Raw genomic sequence first — 17,477 nt, forward strand, 5'->3', positions numbered from 1 at the left:
GTGATTGGGAGAATGGTAATTTACAGACTAACACTTGCAAGAGATGAAGATTTCTGTTTTGTAATGTGAACACCTTGATCCAGACCTGTTAATATTTTTGCCTTCCAGACCTAATGTGACAGGCAGAGGCATACCCCATGTTTGTTGTAAAATCACTGTTTATTGCTTCTGACTCTAATCCTTTTGATGGAGTTCTGCACAGGCAGACACTGCACACCTGTGTTTAGAACAAAGCAATATGCAAATGTGCTCTTCCCGTGCAGATGAGCCTAATCGGGCTTACTTATTGCAAAGTATCTACTAATAAGGTATAGGCACCCAGTGTGGTCAGTCACTATGGTGGTGGTGTATTTCTAATGCATGTTTCTGTGCTGTGCACTGTGAAATTCACAACTTGGCTTGTAGCCAAAACACGTTGTATAAGGAGGATGTTTATAAATTTGAGTAATGCAATTGTCATTTTAATTTTTTAAGAAGAATGTAGGCTTACAGTTTTTGAGAAACAACTTAACTTGAGCACAACACAAGTAGACTAAAATACTGCCTGCTGCTTTCCCATTGATCCTTCCATTAGTCGGCTTTTCCCTGTTTTTCCTTATTTTTTCTCTTTAACATATGAGTTGCATGTGTAACTTTCCTTTCCCAAGTTTACTTTGTTTTGCAGATGTCTAAACATTTCCTTCTGGGAAATTTTCTAGGAAAACTTGGTTCTTCTTCTTCCCTATTTTTTCCTTGCCAGTCATGGATAGTAGAGCATGTGAAGGAAAAATATCTCAGTATTATTCCTGCAGAGCTTGCTCTCAGTGTGTTTTAGAGCAGTTCAGGATTTCTACATTTTGTAACACTGAACAGTATAAGGCCTGAACTAACAGATGTAAGGATTTGACATGCTCTGGGAGACTGTGTGTGCTTTGATTCCAGTCATACTGCGCTGAGATGTCTACAGAGCCTCTGGCTCTGCCTCGGTCACGGCCTGGCTGCTCTGGGGGGGCTCTGTTTGGGTCATTACGCTTGTCCAAAGCAGGCCGGTAGTTCTCACTGGGTCCCACTGCCTGCCCCAGGGCAGTAACAAGGCTGCTGCTGTATTTTCCCTCTGTCAGCAGCTTCGCTTGGAGCAGAACTGGCTCCCCTGATTTTTGTCGGCTCTCCTCCCAGCCTGCCCCATCCCCTTGCATGGTCCCGGCTTGTCAGTGTATGGAATTGTCTCTTGCTCCAGTGTTTTGCTAATAATTCTTGCATGCTGTAATCTGCCACTTAATTTTTAATGTTGGGCACATTTAGACCTTCACTTTATAATCTCTTTGTCTCTTTCTCTCTCTCCCTCCTTCCCTCTCTCTTCTTTTTCTCCCTTTCCACTTTCACTAAAAATCCCTTCCCCATAGGCCCGAGTGGAGCCTGCAGGTCGGCCCTTCATGTCTGTCGCAGCCCCCGTGTCCCCGCAGACGAAAGCGGTGACGCCCTACACAGCATCGCAGCCCTCCCCGCCGCTGCCACCGCCCCCGCCGCCGCCCCCTCCGCCCCCGCCGCCGCCGCCCCCTCCGCCCCCGCCCCTGCCCAGCCAGGCCGCCCCGTCCGGGGGCTCGCCCGCCACCATGTTCGTCAAGTACAGCACCATCACCCGGCTGCAGAACGCGGCCCAGCACGGCGGCCCTTTTTCCAAAGTCCCTGCTGTGCAGCAGGCCCCGCCGCCGCCCCCGCCCTCGGCAAAGCCTCAGATCCTGGTGCCCCCCAACGGGGTCATGCCGCCCCCCCCGCCCCCACCGCCGCCCCCCACACCGGGCTCGGCCATGGCACAGCTGAAGCCGGCACCTTGTGCCCCCTCCGTGCCGCAGTTCACTCCACCACCGCCGCCCCCCAAGATACATCAGGTCCAACCAAATATAAGCCAGGCCGCTGTTGCCTCCTCGTTGCCACCACCGCCTCCTCCTGTGCCTGCCCCACCACCACCCCAGGCACCCCCAAAGCCTGTCATGGCAGCTCTGCCCCCTCAGCCTAGCGGGAAGGCAGCATCACCAGGGGTCACGCATGTCACTCCCCCTGTGACTGCAGCCTTGCCCCTTGCAATAAAGAAACAACCAAGTGTCACTTCTCCCCAGGTGCCTCCTCTGCCCCCGGCCCCTCCTGGCCCCACTCCCCCTGCAACATTCCCAAAGCAGCAGAGTTTCTCAGTAAAGCCTCCTCCGTCCCCTCAGTCCCCAGTGCCATCGGTGGTGAAGCAGATAGTCAGCCAGTTCCCCCCTCCTCCTCCCACGCCACCTGCCACTGAGCCCCAGCCTCTGAAACCCCTTCCACTGAGTGTGGCTCCACAGTCGCCTCCAGCAGTGAAGGCAAAGCCCAAATGGCAGCCTGCTGCTGCTCCTTCGCCAGATTTCCCCCCTCCTCCACCAGAGAGCAGTTTAGTGTTTCCTCCTCCACCTCCTTCCCCAGCTTCCTCTGCAGGTTCTCCCCCGCCTGACAAATCAGGGTCTCCGGTAAAAAAGGCCGGCAAGACATCAAGCCCTGGAGGGAAGAAACCACCTCCAACACCTCAACGCAACTCCAGCATCAAGTCCACAAGCTCCGCTGAGTACCATGAGTCCAAGAGGCCTTCAGTGGACCGCCTTGTCAGCAAATTTGCACACTCCCCAGAGCCATCAGGATCTCCTTCCAAGGAGTCATCGCCTCCTCCAGCCCCTCCAAAGCCAGGAAAGCTCAACCTTTCTGGTGTGAGCCTGCCCATTGTCCTTCCACAAGGGGGGATGCCAGCCAAGGCTTCTGCTACGAGTGTGTCTGGAAAGGAACCTGTGGTTGAATTCCCTTCACCACCATCCGATTCAGACTTCCCACCACCACCCCCTGAAATAGATCTTCCTCCCCCTCCAGTAGAAATTCCATCTGTGTTTTCAGGCAGCACCTCCCCAAAAGTCGCCGTTGTAAATCCCCAGCCGCAGGCATGGTCAAAACCATCTGTGAAAAAAGCCCCACCACCCACACGGCCCAAGCGGAACGACAGCACCCGACTGACACAGGCGGAGGTTGCGGAGCCCCCAGGGTCAGCTGGCCCACAAGTGCCCACCTCACCCAAGTCCAGCCTTAGCGTTCAGCCGGGATTCCTGGCAGACCTCAACCGGACGCTGCAGCGGAAATCCATCACCCGGCACGGCTCGCTCTCCTCCGCGCGCGTGTCCAGAACAGAGCCCACGGCCACCATGGACGACATGGCCCTGCCTCCGCCACCGCCAGAGCTGCTGGCTGACCAGCAGAAGACCAGCAGCTTTGGGGGCAGTCATATATCTGGCTATGCAACATTACGGAGGGGGCCGCCCCCCGCGCCCCCCAAAAGGGATCAGAACACCAAGCTGTCACGGGACTGGTAGTCAGTCCCCAGATCCAGTGCTCTCCATGACTTGTGGGCTGCTGTGATCGGCCAGCCCACGATCCCGTGCACGTGGAGAGGATGTGGGGATGTGGATGACAGCCCCATTAAAAGAGGTGATCTCAAACTGCAGCTATGGCTAAATGTAAAGACATTCCCCTTTCATGGCTAGGTTAAGAAAGATGGGGGCGTAGGGATGTTGATACTTTATTGGGAAAAGTGGGTAGAGAGGTGTTGGCTTCATTCTTTCAGTTTCTTTTACCCTCCTTATGGATTGGACCAAACCCCCATTTTCTTACTTTTTCTGCATTTAGGGGAGGGGGAGGGAGATAATTTTTTTGTAGTGTCTGTCCATGTGAGACATGTTTGTGCATGTATAATAAGTGTAGGTATATAATATATTGTGATATATTTCATCGCAATTATAGAAGATAACCAGAATGTTTTTGTAGAACCGTATTTATTGTTTCAGTCAGTATATTACCTGGAATTGGACTCTAACTGGTCAAATCATACCATAAAGATGGAGATGTAGGGGGCACTTTAAAGAAAGGAAATAAAAAACTCAAACCCACAAACTTCTCAGCAGTTTGTGGTGGGTAAATTCTGCAAAGCTGAGGTGTTCGGCTGGTAACTGTATGTTGTCCATTGATTGAAAAGTACAGATTAAACATACCAAAACATTCTGGTCATAATACTACTGAAAATGAGTATGTTCAGAGGAAAGAAATAGATTTTATATATAGTGGGCTGGAGTGAAATATATTTATACTATAAAGAGCCTCCCCCTCCTTTCAAATAGTTTAAAAATATACACTGATAGAAATTATTTCAAACTTATTTGTCCATGCAGTTAAGTAGGATAAATATATATTATTCCAAACCATTATGCATTCTAACTGATAATAGGCTCAATCATCTGTTTCTATGGCTCAAGATGAATATATTTGTGTTAACCCCTTCTGAAAGCTGCCAGGACTCCTGCAATTGAAAATTCTGCCAACCCCCAAGGCTGACCCACGCCGATCCGTGAGCTGTCCGTGTAACTCTTACCCTGAGTGAACAGGTAGGTTTCTATAGAAAGTGCTGTGCGCTCACACAGGCATGCACAGCGTCCAGTCTCACCTGCTCTGGGCCTGGTAAGATGTAGTGTCTTCACAAAAATAAGTGTCTGGAAATGTGTGAAGAAAGTGTTGTCGTTGACTGGAAATTGTCAGGAAACTTTCCCTTCTGGAAAGAGAGAAGGGAGCAGCAATTTCAGGACAAGCAGAGTAGGAATTCTCTCTCTTTGACCTGCCAGAGACTGTGACCAGTGCATTAACCTGTATTACAAAGTTGCACTTCTAGCTGTCAAGGAAGAAGACTGGGAAAAAATCAACCTTAAAGAGGCAATAACATTTGCTAAGAATTTCATCTAAGGGCCCATATGATTAGAAAGTAGACTATTGGTTTGCTTGGTTTTTGTTAGTCACCGATTTACAATCGGTCACCACATCAAGCATGATTGACAGTCCTTTTTCTTCAGTAGCTACTTCAGTAGCTTGATTGTACAGTCTTACCCACATACTCAGACCTTGTGATAAGGTAGTGTAAGTGGTCTTATGTATCACTGCACATTCCTTGCAGGGTGGTGGGACACAGCCTTTGTAAAACAACTAAAATACTTGGACTGTAACTACCCCCATCCAGCTGTTACAGCTTCCCTTGTCAGCATGGGGATATTGTCAATACATAGTATCAACAGACTCATAGGGCAAATAATTTCACTGTTTGCCTACTTTTTCTCCAAAAACAAACTTTAAATGCTTTCTTTTTCCCAAAGAATGAAACAAAGACAGCAGCTTGACCTGGCAGTATCTTCACATGTGTAAAACCAATAAAACTAATCTTTCATTAAAGTAATTCAGGATGATACATTTAAGAAATATTGTGACAGTGTCCCCCATTCCCTTTTTTTTAATAACTTTTTTTTTTTAAGTCCAAATAATGAAATAAATGTCTTTGTGAATATTTTATTAATAGGAAAAAAAGTTTTGCTAATTTGAGGTGGAAAATTACACATCTATAACTATATAGTTTTAAATAGGTGCATCATGAAAAGAGAAGAATTAGTGGTGCTGTCTCTGCTGAACTGTTTCATATGATTTTTTTAAAATCTGTTTCAGCACCTCTGGAAATTGTTTTAATATTTCAGACTAGATTTTTTGAGCAATAAGAGTATATACCATTATGTGCATTTTTAAAGCACTGCTATGGAAAGGCACTTTTTTGTATCTTTCAAATTGTTCACCAAGTTTTGTTTCTACTATTTTTGTGCTTACAAAGTGTCCTTAAAAGCATTTGCATTGTTATTTTAAGCATGCTCAGTGTAGCTGGTGACTAACTTCACAGGAGGGTTGTTAAGCTATACTGCAGTTCATGGGTGCTGTAATTTTCACGTTGCCCCTCCTGCTGCTGTGTGCTGTGCGCAGCTCCTGGGGCTCAGACACAGCAGAGGGCAAAAGGTGCTCGCTACGGCTGTAACTGCTGTGCCCTTAGCCATGATGGGGAGGGGGGCACATTCTCCTGCTCCTGGCAACATGTGCTCCCAGGTGAGAGCAGTCAGGGAATTCTGCTTGCCCCATCTGCTTTTCGTTTCCCAAGGCAGCCTTACTGGTGTGTGTCACTTCCAGCCCTTTTACTGTAGCTCATTCAGTGCGGGTACCTCTGGGCTTTGGACTTGGCACATCAGTGTTCTGAGTGCAATTTCTTCAGAGGCATTTCAGCTTTGTTCTCGTTTTTTTGTGCCCACATTTATTTCCCTGGTATCTCTCCCTAGACAATTAATCCATGCAGGCTGCAGGCTGCCCACAGCTTGCTGGGAGACAGTTGTGCAACTCTGAAGTCTGCAGCAAAAAGAATGAATATCAGCAAAGGTGGCACCCTGTATTCCTTCTAGTTAGAGTTTCCTTCCTAAGGCAGTTTCCTTCCTTCCTGGTGATCCAGTGAGTGGCTGCTGCTTGCTTTCTCTCAGCTGAGCATGGAAATTTGACTACAGTGTGCTTCAGACAACCTGATTGCCTTTTCAGGTTATGAGTTACCCCCCACTGTAACTTGCTTTTCCAGTATATTTACTGATTTTGTGACAGTGAATATTTACACCTTATTTTGCAAGTAAGTTGTTTTCCCCCCATGTGCAGTCATCTCATAATTACACCATAATATTTATTAAATCTGAAAATTAAGGGGCTGGGTTTCAGACACCCAGGAAGAGGCTTCCTGCCACAAATATGGGCACTAATACTTTTGGTAGTTTTAAAATGGGCATGTGAAGGCTGAGTGTTCATACTCCAGACACAAAAGTGCTTTGATCTCAAAATACACAGAGTGTACAGCTGCAGTTGCATTTCATGAGGCAGAGCACAGGGTGGCCACTTGTTAAGGTGGCTGTCAGAGGACCCTGCTGCTGCAAGGGCACCTGAGAGGGTTCAGCTGTGTTCGTTAATCTTTTCCACATTCAGTCTTCATTTCCCCTCTGCTCTGCAGCGTAGCATCCACCTCTGAGTAGCAGAACCACGTGTCTGTGCCCACAGCCCAGGTGTAGAAAGCAGGGAGCTATTCTCAGATGCTTACATCACCATTCAGGTGCTGGGGAGTTGCTTTGAAGGGAAAATTAGGCTCTTCTAGCAGCACTAAGCTTAGATGAGAAGTTACTTTTAAAACTAAAAGAAACCACAGGTTCTAAACAAACCATAGGTAACATGTTTCAGGTGGCCATGCTTGGGGCCGTTAGTCTTTTAGCATCTGTAGCTGGGAGAGGAAGTTAGGCACAAGTGTTTGAATCATTCTCTTATTTTCTATGGAAGAGGAAGTTTCCTGCTTCACCCTGCACAGTGGTTTCCTCCTGTGGCAAACCACCCCTGACTGCTCTGACTTGGTGATGACCTCAAAGCCAAAGAGCTCCTCTCCTGAGCTTACTCTGCACTTGTCTGTAGGGCAACAGTGAGGGACACATCAGGGAAACAAAGTGCTGGTACCTGGATTATTTGGTTTCAGGTCTGAGGGGAGAGGAAGCAGTTTTTTCAAGAAGTGCATTTTAGCATTTACTGTTCTGGGCTTGCACATTTATAGGTTTTCTAACTCCTTCTTCCTGTGCCCTTAGGCAACCAGATGAATCATATCAGCTCAGAGATAAAGTGTGGCCAGTCTTCCTCTCACTTAAATTTTTTTTTCCACAGTTTAAGGAACCAAAAGTGCCATTTCAACAGCAGAAGGGCAAAAAGAAATTTTCTGCTTTTTACAGAAAACAGCATAGAACCAAATTGTTTTGCTACAGTGGTACTATCGCAGGTAAATTTGTTTCATATTCCAAATAAGATTATAAGTGGGTCCTAATATGAGTATTATTTCAACTAGTGTCATGTTAAAATCAGTTGCACTCCAGAAAAGCAGTATGAATTCCTGGCAGAAGGTAGTGAGGATGAAGCCAGAACATGGGAACTTGGTTGGTTGTTGGGGTTTTTTTCCTTATAGCATTACTAAGGTGTAGATTACGTACTCAGTCACACAGTGCTCCTCAGCTGCAGGTGAGTCTTACTACTTTGGGGCCCATTTGTGGCACCTGGTGTCGAGCTCTGCATTTATTCCCTTGCACCACTGGGACAGACTCCAAACCAGAGAGGATTTTAACACTATAAGGGATAGTTTCTCTTGGATTTTTTTTGCCACATGCTGATGGGGTTTTAAGCTTTATTTTGGAATTCTGAGTTTGTCTAAGCTGAGTAATTTTCCTTTCTGAATTTTCTTTCCTTGAATTAAAAAATACCCATGAAGGGGCAAAAAAACCAAACCATCAGGGTTTTGTTGCAGGGGCAGCACTCACTAATACTGACACAGGCTTGGTCTAGTTGTGAGAAGTTTAAGACACTAAACTGCAAGCGAGATGAAAAACGCCCGCTAATTACTCTAATTGCTACTAACCAACCACGGGGAAAACAGTGACTTGGGTGATGGCCATTTGGTGCTCTGAGGCAGTCGGTGGGGCAGGGACTCCGTGAGCTCTCTGCTCAGCAGATGGATCTTGGGTAAAGGGGAGGTAGAGAAGGTAGAAGACTTGAAGGAACAGGAACTAGTGCTGTAGAAATGAATGAGAAGGACCTTCAGTAACAGATTGTGGACACTACACCCCCTTATTTAAATGCTTGAAGGCAGCTTGTCTTTTAGGAGATTTTGGAACTCTACCGGTTGTTACAGTGGAAAATAATTTCTTTCCAGCTTTCCCAAGATGCCAAAGATGCATTCTGAGCTAAATTCCAGGTATGCAGATGTGTGTACACCAGTCTCTTGTTGCCGGGGGTCTCATACTGCTGATCTCTAGCACATGTCTGGTGAGACAACAGGGTGCCACTCTTAGACGACGTGTGTCCCTTGCCTTTAACCAACACTGGGAACTGGGTACACACTTGTCAAGGACAGTTTAGCAAACAAAGCTGTGCCCATGGCACCCTGCTGGCTGATTTGGTGCAGCACAATAATGCTTGTACTTCTAAAAGAAAAACTAAATGTTTTGTCATGAGTTTTAATTGGAAATCTTAGGCCTCCTAGTGGACTGCAGTGGACCAGAAATGAACTGGAGCAGCAGTTTTGTTTATAGCTTACACTAATTGTTACCAGTCACTGGGAATATTCTGTATAATACTGGAGATGCAAGTGTAAGAAGTGTCATTGCAATGATGATTTGTCTGTGCAGCAAACTTGTGCTGAGTGCTGTAAATACATTCATGTTTACTGCTTTAAAAAGAAAATTGCACATTTTATCTTTCAATGGGATTGCTTCCCCTCTTCTTCCCTTTCCAAACAGGAAAAAAAAAAAAAATCAAAGCTCTTTTAGACTGATAGTGTCAGGTTGGGGGGAGCTTTGCCATATTATAAATATATATAAATATATGTATAAATATACTTTTTTAAGCATGAGAGAGGACAAAAAAAATACTACATTATAGAGTACCCAATATAGATCATTATACAATGGAATATGCACAATTCAATAAAGATGTAGTTAAATTTAATACTCTGTTTTAATCATGTGTTTTGCAATTTTCCTTTTTCATGAGCTCAGACCCACATTGTGTTTTCAGGTCACCAGTGGTTCCTCTCGGTGCGAGTCAGGTAGGTGATGGCCCACAGCTGTATGCCATTCCTGTGCTCACTCCCAAGGAAACTGCTGCTGCTCCTTTGCACAGTTCTTTCCGCTGGCTCAGAGCTGGCTGGAGCAGCCAGGCGCTGCACACCACTTACAGGGCTGAACTGGAGCCCGTGGGAAGGCTCCCCTTGCCCATCTGCTCCTTGCTCGGCCTTGCAGAGCGCTGGCCAGCTCAGCTCACATGGAACAGCTGCTGGCTGGTAAGTGCTGCTGTGGCCCCGCGCTGGGGGCTGTGGGAACCTGCCTGGGAAATGCTCTCAGCCTCAGCAGCAGAGGTTTGAGAATGACTGTAGTGAGTGCAGGCAAGGGGCAGTCCCACAGAGGGCGAGGAGCTGCTGAAGGCAGCAGTTGCCAATGTTTGTACCTTTGCTGTGGGCAGAGCTGTGCTCAGAGAGCCTCGGGGACAGGCTCCTGCACGCACAAGCCACGATCCCTGGCCCTGGTGCTTTGAAGTGTGGAGCCAAAGACAAGAAATGTGACACGCTGTGGCACGCTCACAGAACACATGAGGTGTGCTTTGTTCTTTTTATTTAGGGCTCATACCAAGAGGGTTTAGTACACAGCAACAATTAATTCCAAGTACAATTAAAAAAATTTAAAAATTGGGTTTTGCACTCACTGGAAGGTGGTTCAAATGGCACACACACTAAACGTTACTGGTGGCATACAGCTCCCCAGAGTCCTGTGGGCTTGGTCATTTACAGTGGGCTCTGCATCCATCCACTGCAGCAGCAGTGCCAAAAGCAAAAGCAGAGCGTGCTGCTCCAACTGCAAACCAAAGGGGGGTATCTGCTTTCAGAAAAAAGTGCATGGACAAAATCCATGTTAGACACTGACATCTCCAGAGAATTCATAGAAACTACTTGTCCATGCAAGTTGCAAAAGACACTTTTTCAAATGTGAAAAGAAGCACTTGTTCTTTACAAAAAAATCTCGGACATGTCAGCACTTACAGAGGCGCTGTAATGGAAATAAATTTGTACATAGCTCTTCCTATTAGTCAATAGTTGTAGGATTCTTCAGAGGTGTAAAGAGAAACTGGAATAAACATACTGCACCCATTTCAGCAGGGTCCCCATGTCTGTGTTCAGCAGGGTCCTGGGTGTAGGCTTACCTCTGGACAGCAGGCCCCTGCTGCCATCACTGTCTTGAAATATGTCTTGTAATAAGCACAGGTGCTAATAAAGTTAGTACATTTAGAGTACCAAAAAAACCCCCAAACCTCTTCCTCCATTGGCTGAAGATTACACAAAACACATGGGTGGGGTTTTTTCCAAATGAAAGTAGCAGAACACCATGATCTGTGAATTACTCTTTTTAACAGCAGTTTTCAGACTGTGGCTGCATCAAGCTTTCAGCATGTCCCCGTGGATATGAGGTGGGGGTCTCACTATGCTTAAAGTTTTAACATCAGAAGTAGGTAAATAGGACTGTTACTGCACATTGACTTCAGCTACTGTGGGGGGAAAATCCCCAACACAAACCACACATTGTTCCCTTCTTGTACTGTTCTGACCTCTGTGTAATAACCATTTTATCCACAAAATGCAGCTGTGCCAAATACTGGGAGATGCCAGAAACTGGGGAGGGTGAATACACCTGTAAGCACGGTAAATTCTTGTAACTGGCACCCCAGAAGCCGTAGCCCAGGATCCTGCTGGTACTTGGTTTCCACCACCACCTTCCCTAGAGGTTAGTGTTGTAAGTACTTGCCTTAGTGAATGCAACAGTGTTGTACCTTTTCTACTGCCACGGTTGCCAACACAGGTCCTGAAGTCTCTGCATGGGGTTTGTAATACTGCCTGAAATGCTGCAGTGCCTTCACCAGTGACTCTCCATATTCTGAATGTAACTACTGCTCTTAGTAAAGCCACAGCACCACAGTCTAACAGCATCCTCTAAGCAGCTTCCAAAAAGGACCTGCAGAGAATACAGATGTCACCTGTTATACAAAATGTCCTATTGCACCTCTGGGAGGAGAAGCTCTGCAAATGCTCCCAGTTTACTAAACCACATAAAGTTCCATCCTTTCCAGAAAAGAAAACATGGAAATTTTGCTCTATGCCTGAAACTCACAGACATAACTAATAAAAAAGCAGGCTCGTTTCCAGCAGAGAGGTGCATCCACTGCATCTGTTAGGAAGTAGTGGAAGTTGCTAGGGAGAGGACAGTATTAAGTCACCATCAAGCACCGGTGGGAGGCACCACAGAAGCGCAACAGGATCAGTGCAGAGTCCTTTTCCACCTCTAGTCAACCATGTGCACATCCACAGCAGGCAGGCAGTCCACACACCCTCTGCTGGAAAAGGCTCCTCAGTCCTGCTGCTTCCTTGCTTTCTTTTCATGATCAACTGAAACACCCCAGGTGAAAGTGGCACTTTTCAGAAGCTGCATTACTGCCACTGTCAACTTTGGCTGTCACCAAGAACCCTCAGCAGCAAGAAAAGAAAATGCCCAGCAGCTGTGAAAGGAGAACAAACTGCTCTAGCAAGAACTAGCTGGGTCTAAGCCTTTCTGGCATCCACGGTAAGCCACCCAGCCACACACCACAGGACCTGTGGTTCACACCAGCAGACATCTCCAGACACTCTTATGACATCCAACTCAACTATCTGCAAGGATAAGCTGAATTCCAGGAACATGGTCAGCCTCCTGGTAACACACACCAAGCTGTCATCTACCTCAGGGCCAAGCCACACCTCTTGCCCTGCAGTGAGAGCTGTGGCTCTTCAGTGCCTCTGTGTGTCTGTGTCTAACCAGTCAGACCATCAAGTGATCCAGCATTGCTGCAGCTCTCTGGTGCCTACTCCAGCCACTGCACGTGGACACGCCCTCAGGACACTCAGGCATAGAATTTGCTGGTCACCCCTCCTGCCCCTCTCAGCCCTCTGCTGCAAGAGCTGAGGGGAAGGGGAAAAAGAGGGGAGAGAACTGGTCAGACACATGCAGCCTCAGCTCTCTCTCTTTGGCTGGAATGAAGGCACCAAAATGAACCTGCTTCAGCACTAGATGTGGACAGACTCAGTCAGACTTCCTCTCATCAGGCGCATGACAGAGAGGCAGCTGTAGTTAATAGCTTTGTCCCTGGTGCCAAGAGGAAGGAACAAACCTTTGATACACAGTAAACCAAGGCAAAACACACCACTAGAGGATGCTGAACAATTTCTGTGCACAATGAAAACAGCTGGCTGGGCTAAGGCAGTTCTCACAAAGGGAGAAACATCTACATTTTGGCCATTCAGCACTCTTTGGGCTATGCTGGAGTGTCTCCTTCTCCCACCTCTCATGCGTGCACACTCCCCTTTCAACAGCCTGTGATGCAAAACACCATGAGCTGTGGCAGCAAAACTCAGCAGTGAAGAGATGTTGTGCACCTTATTTAAAATACTGAGGTGTTTCTCCCCCAGCCCCCCATTTGCCACCCCCTTTTAAAGTAAACCTGTAAATTAAAAAGGGGTGGGGAAGAGAAGGTTTTGGACAAGGAGAAGTACAAGGGACAAAACTGGAAACACAACCCTCACTGACTTTACTAGCATGCAATCTATGTAACATTAATATACAAAGCCTGTTTACCTTGGCCTGGTCTATGACCATTACATCACATCATCCCCAAACAAGCAAAAGAATTAAAATCTGTACAAAATAAAAATATGCATAAAACTCAACAAATTTCTTTACATTAGTACTGTATAATAAAGCATAAAACCAGCAGGAGGTGACCCAGAAATTCCATCCACAGCAGTTCTTGCAGGATAAACAATTCCATGTTCTATCAGCAGGGACCAAAATAACCCCTGGCCCATCAGACCAAAGCCAGTTCTTCAGGAGCTGTCACACAGCTGGCCTGAAAGTGGAATCACTAAGGGTTTTGTAGCCTCATCTTCTGTGCTCTGCAAGCGTTCCTCTCACACTGCTCTGCTCTCACAACACAGAGAGCTTGCAAGAGGAAAAACCAGCTGACTGAAGAGAAAGTATCACACACAGTGGGAGCACACACTACCCCACCCACCTGCCAGAAGTGTTCAAGCACCAGCTCTTGCTCAAACTGGGTTAAGACATGTTTCACTAAAGTGTGACCTGCCAGCTGCAGCTTGGGTACACAGGCAGAGGTTCAGCTCTCACTTAAGAAATCATTAAGCTGCCCTAACAATGCATTTGAGCACTGTGGGCTCAGTTTTTGCCACAAACATATCCAAGGCAAGAGAAGCCAGGAAACCTCTGATACTCCTGGAAAACACAGCTGCCCTGTAAGCACCAAAGGCTTGTGAATGCTGCTGTTCAATCATCTTGCTAGAAGCACCACCTCCCTGTGCCAAAAGCTTAGACCTGCCCAATGACACTAGAAACAGTTATTCCAGTGCCTGCACAACCAGTGGTTCTGGACTTGCTTCCACAGAAATGATGGGCTGAGGGAACTGAACGTGGCTGCTTCTCTTGCTGCAAGAAAACTTTTCAGAGAGTAAAAGGCTTGAAGGGTATCTTTTCTGGCACTCAGCCCAAACAATGCTGTCAGCTTCCAGAAAGAAGACAATGTGGATTAGCAAGGGAAAAGGTAACTTTTATCTGCACACAAGTTTCTTCAAAGTTGTCCTTCCTGCAGACTGGAAGGACAGTTTCTGGTGCACTGTCACAGGAGTTCCACAAGCTCACAGCAGGTGATCACATTCCTCCATGGCCTACAAACACACCTATTTGTTTGTTCCTCTTGCCCTCTGAGCAGCTATGGCACCTCCCTGCCCAGGCTGGCACCAAATCTGCACCTCCATGCTGATACTGCACTAACTACCAAGCAAGGGGCTGGGTCAGTTACCTGTACTGGTGCCAGTGCCATCACACATCCAGCCCTGCTCTCCTGTGCACTGCTCTTTTTTAACACCAGCCTCTCCAGCTGCAGTACTGTCTCACCTTGGACAAGCTACTCTTGGTACCAGCTTGGTACCAGAACTTGGCCAGGTGACAGTCTAAAGATGCCCTTGCCCAGGAGGCTCTCAATTTGCAGGCTAACAAGACTTAAAAGGAAATGTAATTAGTTAATGGATGATATTTACCCACAGGTAACATTTAGATGTTCCTAAGGGCAGATGAGTATAACCAATCACTTACAGTGATCTGCTGTGTACAATCACTGAGCAGAATTGTTAACTGAGACTAGATTAGAAAGACAAGTATCATCACAAGGGGCTGGCTACAGAGCCTTCACTTGGTACTACTCCACCCCAAGCCACCAGTACAGCTCAAAATACCTATTATAATAAACAATGGAGAGGGCTAGGGGAAGAGCTAGGACTACTACTAGTTACTGCTTGGATTTCCATGGGAAACCAGTACACACAACAGCCCTTTTTGCTTCCACTGAAGAGATTTTGGCAACAGACATGAAGACGACAATTGCCGTTTGTCCTGCCTCTGCACAGGGCTCTCACAGTACATATGCAAATCTAGTTGTCAAGTACAAAATAGCCAATTTACAATACCTGATTGGATTTTTAAGATTATATTGTGCATAAAACTAAAGTTGGGGGCAAGTTTCTCTAGTGCAAGCAGGCATGAGTAGATTTGAACCTAAGATCACACCCCCTAGAGTTAATCCTCAGACCCCAGGAGGACCTGTAAACTTTGTTTCGCCTTCACCATCAACGTCATCTGTGAGTTCTGTTTGAACCGGCAGCAACCGTGGCAAGGAGCTCACTGTGGAGAGGAGCACAGTTACATCAGTGCAGAACACAAAACAAATATGTGGCATTCAGAAGATGAGAAATGGGGGTGGGGATCCTCTGGGCTGCAGCCATCTGAATTGTCTAAACTGAAAGGTGAGTGAATGAAAGCTGGCTCTGTGTGCCCTGGGTCAGCCTACGTGTGCAGAGCAGCTGCAGAAGTGTGTATGCTAAGGAAGCATCCAGCTATCTGGAAGGCAGTTACAGGAACGTCTCTGTGTAGAAATCCCAGTGTTTTCTAGCACTTGACTGTTCTTCCAGCTGCACAGGAGTGTAGTGTAGAAACAGGGGATGTCCACTGGCCAGTAACCTTCACCACAAGCATCCAGGACATCCCCAGTGCCAGGCACTGCTTCCAATGGTATAGTACCATGAGGGCGCACAGAACTCCTGAGACAAATCCCAAGGCCTGTCAGAAGTCAGAATTGGAGTGAAGTATGAGCTAATCAACAAGTTTGTTACATCTGAATGGGTCAGCTTAATTCAAAGTCAGATAGCTCAGGATAGCCTCTGCTGGCAGCTGAAGAGCCATTTGTTCAAACAACTCAAATCACTATTGTCTTATCATGAGGGGGAAAAAGAAAAAAAAAAAACCAAACCAAACCCAAAAGAGTGGTTGTTACTATTATCCTTCATTCAGTTACACTGGATGGGGCCCCAGAAGCTGGTGGAGATCTGGGAAGCCCTGACAGCTCCTGCAGCAGGAAATGCAGTGTTCTGTCCTCTGGTCTTCACTCTGAGTAATGCATTATCGATTCCACATAGTTCCCTGGGAACAGCCCCGTCACTCCATTCATGACCCCCTCATACCAGCCATCATCATTTTTCTTGATGACGTAAATGATGGCACCTTCCTGAAATGAGAGCTCATCTTCTTTGTCCTTGGTGTAGTCATAGATTGCCACCACTAGGAAAGAACAGAATGTGAGTGTTAGGAGAGCTAGGGGAAGAGGAGGAAAATGCAGTCTCTGTCCCTCAGGCAGGCACTGCCTCACGTGTGTGCGTGCCAAATGACCTGCTGAGACAGTTTCTTCCACCCCCTTTTGTACAAGCTCACACTTTGAAGCACATGAGCCAGGACTCCTTTAACTCCCCTATTCTTACTATTTCCAGACCCACCAGAGGAAGTGTCCAACTGTATGATAGACTTTTGGTGTGGAACAATACAACAAGGTGGTTGTGAATCCCCATGGCTATGACCACTCAGAACTATTCCTATGTGTGCTAAACCAGATCTCAGCACAGGAAAGAGCAGGAGAACATGGAAGAGGGAGTGCACCAAGAGCTCTCCTCAGGTCACAGTATGGGTGAGCCAAGGCTGACATCCCAAACCTCCATCTACCTTAGCCACTTCCACGTTTAAATCTCTAAAGATCATGTGCATCTCAATATCCAGCAGCCACTCCCAGGGACACAGCACCAAGGTGGGCAAATCCCTGTTAGAAGCCACGAAGAAGGAAGGTGGAAATGTACACATAGTGTATCAGGACATTTTTTGTTACAGCTGCAGAATATTTTAGTGATGGCACAAAAGTTGTTAGGAAAGGCAAAGAAACTGGACAAAGCACTTGGAAATTTTAAATAGAACTGTCCTGAAATGCCAGAAAATAGACATAAAATTGATAACATTTTTCCAATCTCAGTGCTATCATTATGTGTTTCATAGAGAAAGTTAGCTATGCCAGACTCTGAGTACTTTACCAAATAGCATCAATCACTGCTTTGAGAACTTGGCAATGAAACATGCAGTGCTGCCACTAAGGAAAAAAAAAAAGTATGTTGGATAGAGATCCTAAAATCTTGTGCTGGGGATAGATGGAAAGATACTCTAAAGTAAAGCAAGGATTAAAAATTAACAGCATGTGTTCATAAACCACTGTCCAAGAGTCCTAATAAACTCATCATTCTTTCCAAAAGAAAGGTCATTTCCTTTTTGAGGGAGCAAAGGAATCAACACAAACCAACACTAGGGAAACCTGGATCCAGAAGAGATTATAAAATATACAGATCAATCCCAGAGGAAAATCAGAGTATGCAAAGAATTTTTTTTTATCATGTGACTAGAGCATACTTTGAAAACAAATATTGTTAGCTCTACAATTGTGTCAGCAGTTGTTAAGTAATTTCTTCTGTACATATAATTCTAAGCAAACAAAACACCAATGGAGAAACAAGTATGATTTTAGCTTGAAAAACAAGTGTATGAACATGTGATGCATTTGATTTA

At 46.3% G+C, this 17,477-nt stretch overlaps 2 protein-coding genes across 21 annotated transcripts in view; one reads left to right on the top strand and one right to left on the bottom strand.

Moving 5' to 3' along the window:
- The window catches only part of RAPH1 (Ras association (RalGDS/AF-6) and pleckstrin homology domains 1), a 184,430-nt gene extending 175,028 nt beyond the window's left edge, over window positions 1-9,402 (top strand). For all 3 annotated transcript variants that reach the window (XM_077181324.1, XM_077181323.1, XM_077181322.1), the window contains one exon: window positions 1,383-9,402. In XM_077181324.1, coding sequence (XP_077037439.1) covers window positions 1,383-3,356 — 1,974 coding nt within the window. In that variant the 3' untranslated portion in view covers window positions 3,357-9,402. The remainder of the gene's footprint in view (window positions 1-1,382) is intronic.
- Window positions 9,403-10,047: 645 nt separating this feature from the next.
- ABI2 (abl interactor 2) overlaps window positions 10,048-17,477 on the bottom strand; it is a 65,581-nt gene continuing 58,151 nt past the window's right edge. For all 18 annotated transcript variants that reach the window (XM_054636258.2, XM_054636256.2, XM_054636254.2 and 15 more), the window contains one exon: window positions 10,048-16,157. In XM_054636258.2, coding sequence (XP_054492233.1) covers window positions 15,982-16,157 — 176 coding nt within the window. In that variant the 3' untranslated portion in view covers window positions 10,048-15,981. The remainder of the gene's footprint in view (window positions 16,158-17,477) is intronic.

This window comes from Agelaius phoeniceus, chromosome 7 (assembly GCF_051311805.1).
Source record: "Agelaius phoeniceus isolate bAgePho1 chromosome 7, bAgePho1.hap1, whole genome shotgun sequence".
Classification (NCBI taxonomy): Eukaryota; Metazoa; Chordata; class Aves; order Passeriformes; family Icteridae; genus Agelaius; species Agelaius phoeniceus.